Source organism: Gossypium hirsutum, chromosome A12 (genome assembly GCF_007990345.1).
Source record: "Gossypium hirsutum isolate 1008001.06 chromosome A12, Gossypium_hirsutum_v2.1, whole genome shotgun sequence".
Classification (NCBI taxonomy): Eukaryota; Viridiplantae; Streptophyta; class Magnoliopsida; order Malvales; family Malvaceae; genus Gossypium; species Gossypium hirsutum.
This window is the reverse complement of record NC_053435.1, coordinates 2,735,885-2,741,797: the sequence shown is the minus strand read 5'-3', so window position 1 is coordinate 2,741,797 and position 5,913 is coordinate 2,735,885. Positions and strand designations below refer to the sequence as shown.

At 37.0% G+C, this 5,913-nt stretch overlaps 1 protein-coding gene across 1 annotated transcript; it reads left to right on the top strand.

Annotated features, from left to right (window-relative positions):
• The first annotated feature begins 451 nt into the window (after positions 1-451).
• LOC107938378 (uncharacterized) lies at positions 452-3,866 on the top strand. The gene is made up of 3 exons (XM_016871506.2): positions 452-1,405; positions 2,055-2,402; positions 2,510-3,866. The coding sequence occupies exons 1-3, from the start codon at positions 941-943 to the stop codon at positions 3,131-3,133; spliced, it is 1,437 nt and encodes a 478-aa protein (XP_016726995.2). The 5' UTR covers positions 452-940; the 3' UTR covers positions 3,134-3,866.
• Positions 3,867-5,913: the final 2,047 nt, after the last annotated feature.

Below are 5,913 nucleotides of genomic sequence, written 5' to 3'. Positions count from 1 at the left end.
TAGTCTTTTGAAATTGTCAAAAATGGCATAGAGGCTTTTTTACCCAAATATTATAAAATAAAATAAAAAATATAAAGATAGTATCCCATCCCGATTAATTATGGAAATGGGTTGTTTAGGTGGCTGGAGAGTGATGCGGAGGCGATAGAGGCTTTGGTGCCGCCTATCACAGCAACTCTCGGGTTGTGTTGAGTTATAGAGGTTATTTTGGTGCTGTCTACTAGCTACCTTCTATCAATATAATAATAATAATAATATTTTTTTGGTTAAATGATTTTTGTCACTATCAAACAAAAAATAGTGCTATTTCTGCGTCACCTTCCACCCCTAAACAATTCATTCCCGTAATTAATTGAAGTGGAATACCATTTTCGAATTTTTTTGTTTTATTTTATAATATTTGGATAATAAAGCCAGGTGTATATATCATCCATATTGTTTGATCATCTTCGGAATTAGTGATTGCTGTTTCTAAAAATGTTACCTGAGTTGTTTCTTAGAAATGCAGTGAAAATAGTCTAAATTAATATAATAAAAAAGATTTAAGATACGAAAATTTATGAAGATATATTTAAAAAAAATAAACTGATAATAATGAATAAATTAAAAGAAAAAGAAGAAACATTATTGAAAAAAGGGAAATAGGGAATGGAGGGATGTGAGAGGTCACATTCTTTTTTCTTTTTCATCGGTTACATTCTTTCCATTCTCCCTATAGGCGTAGGTTGGTTTGTAAATATTGCAAGTTTATAAACAATGGGAAAGGAAACCCCCCTTCAACTCTAAAAGCTCCTATACTTCTCACTCTCTGGCCCTCCATGAATGAACTTCACCACTCTTTTTCTCTTTTGTAATCACTTTTTCCCCCCTCATTCCCTTTGTTTCTTCCTCTCCGAATCAACGAAACAAACTCTCTTTTCCGTGAAAACTCTGATAAAAAATGGAGAAAAAGCAAGGTTTCTTCTCTGGTCTTAAACAAGAAGTAGTTAGGGGGCTTTCCCCTTCGCGCTCGAGGTCCAGCAGCCCTGCGAGAGCTCGTTCACCCTTTGCCACCCTGCTGCGGAGGAAGAAAAACAACCACAACAACTACGATGGCGCTTACGTGGCGCAACCGGAGTCCTTAATCTTGAGATCCGGGAGTCTAAGGCCTGTTGGGGAAGCGTTAGCGCCGCTCATGGAAGGTCCGGATCCGGATGGAGGCGAAGTCGGGGATTCGAAGCGGGTTGGGTCGGGGCTAGGACAATGGGTTAAAGGTCAGTTGTCGAGGACCCCATCGGTTGCCTCGATGAGTTATAGAAGGTCTGATCTGAGGCTTTTGCTTGGTGTCATGGGTGCTCCTTTGGCTCCCGTTCATGTTAGCTCCACTGACCCTCTGCCGCTTTTGAGCATCAAAGACACTCCCATTGTTAGTCCCCTTTTCCCTCTCTCTCTGGCATTGCTTCATTTCCTCATAAAAAGAAAAAAAGAAAATAAAAGAATTTATGGCTCTTCTTTTTTGGTGATGGTTTGACTGAGACTGGTTTGCAGAAAGGGGAAGTTAGGTTGGAATTTAAATTACCGACAATAGTATACTCCGGGTTGGTGTTGTTGGAGTGTTTAAGAAGTTCTTTAGGGTGCTCGTTAATTTAGATTTTGGACTAACTCTAATTTGCGTAGATACGTTAATTGGTATTAATCAATATAGAATTTGTTTGTATCGTTAATGCTTACTCATGTTCTAATATTTCCTTTAAGCTTCTTCTACGGGTGATAGACCACGTAAACTAATCTCGATCTGGTGATTCAAACTGTTCTTTTTAGCAAGAATCTGAAGGATAAAATCCATGTAGAAATATAGTATAATTTTCTTGGCTCCGACTAGATGCTTTTAAGCCATAAAAGTAGAAACAGTGTGTTTAATGGCTGTTGGGATTTTGGCAGTGTTTTGTTTGTGCAAATACAGGGACTGAAAGCTACATGTGGGTGAAGTTTCTCATTTAATCAGATGTTAAGCTTTCTAGTGCTACGATTCTGAGGCTTTAGTAATGTTTCGTGTTAAATTTGGTATGGTGCAGGAAACTTCCTCTGCTCAGTACATATTGCAGCAGTACACAGCTGCTTCCGGTGGGCAGAAGCTGCAAAACTCCATTCGGAATGCGTACGCAATGGGAAAGTTAAAAATGGTAGCTTGTGAATATGAAACCCCCACGACTACTGTTAAGAACCGAAATGTCTCTAAATGTGCAGAGTCTGGTGGGTTTGTACTCTGGCAAATGAATCCAGACATGTGGTATGTTGAACTTGCGGTCGGGGGTAGCAAGGTTCATGCTGGCTGTAACGGGAAGCTTGTTTGGAGGCACACACCTTGGCTTGGAGCACACACAGCCAAGGGGCCTGTTAGACCCTTGCGTCGTGCACTTCAGGTGAGTTTTTATCTGCTTATTTAACTGCATAATATTGGCTGTTGAGTTATAGTTTTAGCATTGTTCTTTTTCTGATTTTCTCTTTGGGATTATTACTCCTGCTTCAGGGTCTTGATCCTAGAACTACAGCTAGTATGTTTGCTGATGCAAGATGCATAGGAGAGAAAAAGATAAATGGTGAGGATTGCTTCATTCTCAAGCTTTGTACTGATCCTCAGACACTGAAGGCAAGAAGTGAGGGCCCTGCAGAGATTATCAGGCATGTTCTATTTGGTTACTTTAGTCAAAAGACTGGGCTTCTTGTTCAAATGGAAGATTCACATCTGACTCGCATCCAATCTAATGGTGGTGACGCTGTTTATTGGGAAACGACAATCAATTCGTTTCTTGAAGATTACCGGTCTGTTGAAGGTATAATGATAGCACACTCTGGGCGTTCTGTTGTTACACTTTTCAGGTTTGGAGAAGTTGCAATGAGCCACACGAAAACAAAGATGGAAGAAGCATGGACGATTGAAGAGGTTGCATTTAACGTACCAGGCCTTTCTGTTGATTGTTTTATCCCCCCAGGTGATTTGAGATCCGGATCCATCAGTGAAACCAGTGAACTCTCTCAGGATGAAAGAGGAAAAAGTGCGATTGCATTAGCAGCACACCGTGCCAAAGTTGCTGCCCTACAAAAGGCACAAGATGGCAATGCAGACAGCATGATTTGGAGGATGGAAGCCTGATGGAGTGCATGGCAATTGTTCATATTGGTAGCTAGTGCAGACTGGTTGACTAACCCATTAGATGTTACAAGGTAGAAGTCATTTTTTTGGACTTTGGTTTATATGCCTCTATTAATCAGTAAATAGAGTATAATCATTCTCGGGTTCGAACTTCCAATGGACCTGCATGAATCTTTATATACTCTTAAAGCAGAATCCAACTATGGAGTTGGAGCTTGGTTTTCCAGTTAGGGATAGAGCTAATGGAGGTTTGATTTTTAGTTACCTTCCTCGCTTCATGGTAGATGGTAAAGCACTCCCATTAACCTTTCTATAGTTTTACTAACTCTAATGATTGATGAATATAATGTGGCGCAGCATAAAGGATACTGCTGTCGATTAGCATGAGTTTGAGAGCAAATGTCCAGTTTTTACTTTTTAATGTTACTGTTTCTTGATCTGTGATTCCTTTTTGCGATGGGTTTGACCTAAAGGCTATTCTGGGGGTTTAGGAATGGAAAGAGATTTTGATGTTGATGTGGGTGATAAAAAGGTATGGTAAATGAGATATTAGCTGGAACTAACTATTTTTCTTACCATATGTAATCAATGATCTGAGTTGGGGTTGGATGTGTGATTTCATTTGTCCATCGCTGCTGAATGCTAAATGTATAGGCAGAAAGATCATGTTCTTCTGAATAATGTTATACCATCATCATCTTTGAATGAAGCGTTGACTGTTGCTTTATTTGAATTTTGAATGGTCTAAGATTATTATATTAAACTAATATTGTCTTAACGTCTCCTTTTCACCCATGTTATGCATATTTAATGTTTTAAACCTTGAGATGAGCACCACCTAGGCTAGTTTTATATATTGTTTAAAGTGAGTGGGTCTTAGCCATTAGCCAGCTCTAATGCACCCATCCCTATGTGTGTGAACTTCCTTTTAAGTCCATGGTGCCTGACAGCAAGCATCCGGGGTCGTCTTTTGAAAGTTCACCACCATTGTGTGCCTCTTTTTTTCCCCTTGACCATCATGTTTACTGGTGGGGCCACCATTACTTTAAAATAATCCATTTCATTCCGACAAGTAAAAATATACATTATGTTATAAGGTAAAGTGATCATCGGAGCCCAAGTCATGAATCAGCAGAGGCCAATGGTGGGGTTAGCTTGTGTATGAAAATATCTATCATTAAAACTTGGCACGAGGTGAAAAAGCTCAACTAGTTTCCCGCCCCAAACCCCATGTGATTTCCTTTCCTCCATCTTTTCCTTTTTTTCATTTCACAAGTAGCATCTTTTTCTTTTACATGCTTTTGCAGATTTTGTCTTTCGGCCTTTCAACATCTTTAATTTTAATTTTGTTGCTGTTTTTTCTTGTAATCTCATTTTAATCTTAAATTCTCTCACTTGGGAAAGGAATGTTCCACCTCATCATGATGTTTCACAAACCTCAAATGCTCATTCACTAAAGTGGAAAGTGCATAAACAAAGGGAACACCCTAAACAAAACCCTAAGAGAGATTTCATAAATCAAATCAAAATCCAATTTACATTAATCAAGCAATTGCATATATATATGCTAAAATCACGTGATAGTGCAATCCCAACAACCCTAACCTCCTCCTTTTCAATGCAATAACTCTTGATTCCATCAATTCTCATCAACATACCAGTTTTCCATTTAAAATAACGACCACATATATATGTATTTAGACAAACCCACTATTTTGTATAAAGTGTGATATATTAAAATTTAAGCATTAATATTGTATACTATGAATATTTAGTTTCACATCTCTTCTTTTGAAAATCATCTTCTTATTGAGACTTATAAGGAGATTGTAACTTAAAGATAATTAAAAAACTAATTTTATTAAAGGCAATTAACATCAATCATCCAAATTCAAAGCACATGCATATGAAAAATTAGTTAAAGAAAAGCACAGCTTATAATGTAAAAACCCCTCTAATCTAATCGCTTTCCATTAACTAGTGTTCCAAAGGAGAAATGCTGCAACAAACAGGCCATCAATGGCGCTCAATTATTAAAATAAACAACCATAATTACCTCATTGATGTAGACAATTCAACCAGTAATTAGTTACAACAGCCAGCAAATAAATCATCACTAATTGGGTTGGAATACCGTAATTAATTAATTAATTAGCTTGCATATTGAATGTTAATAGCAACAATTTCTATAGGAGAAGGAAAAAGTGAAATTTTAACAAATATTTCTCATTATAACATTTATCAGAGATGATTTATTACCATACCCAATCAAATTAAAGTTGGATATGTAACTTGTATAGTGTTAACTAGACAACATCATTTTAGTAAGGAATATATTCACCTGCTGAGTTTGTATTTTCTATATTTATTGCCTTCATATAATTGTTAAGAGTGAGATCTAAAGTAGGGGAGAGTTTTATTTTATTTTTAATGGGGTTAGGCAAACTTAACTTATTTTTGAGTTATATTATTTATAAGGGTGTTTTTATTTATTTTTTTAAATACTCAATAAATAATATATTAATCATAGAATCCTGTTGAAAACTTTGGAACCCTAAAAAAAATGAAAAGCATGGAATCCCGTGATTAACGTGGATCTAAAACAAATAATTATGAAAATACGTAGAAGAAAGTGAAGGGAAGAAGCAGGAATTTGTGTAATAAATAGGGCGAGCACTTCAAAAACACACGTATGCGATCATAACTTTGACGAAATTATAAATGGAGGAGAAAGTGTCGGCAACGCACATATATTTACGAGAGGGACATTAATGGGAATG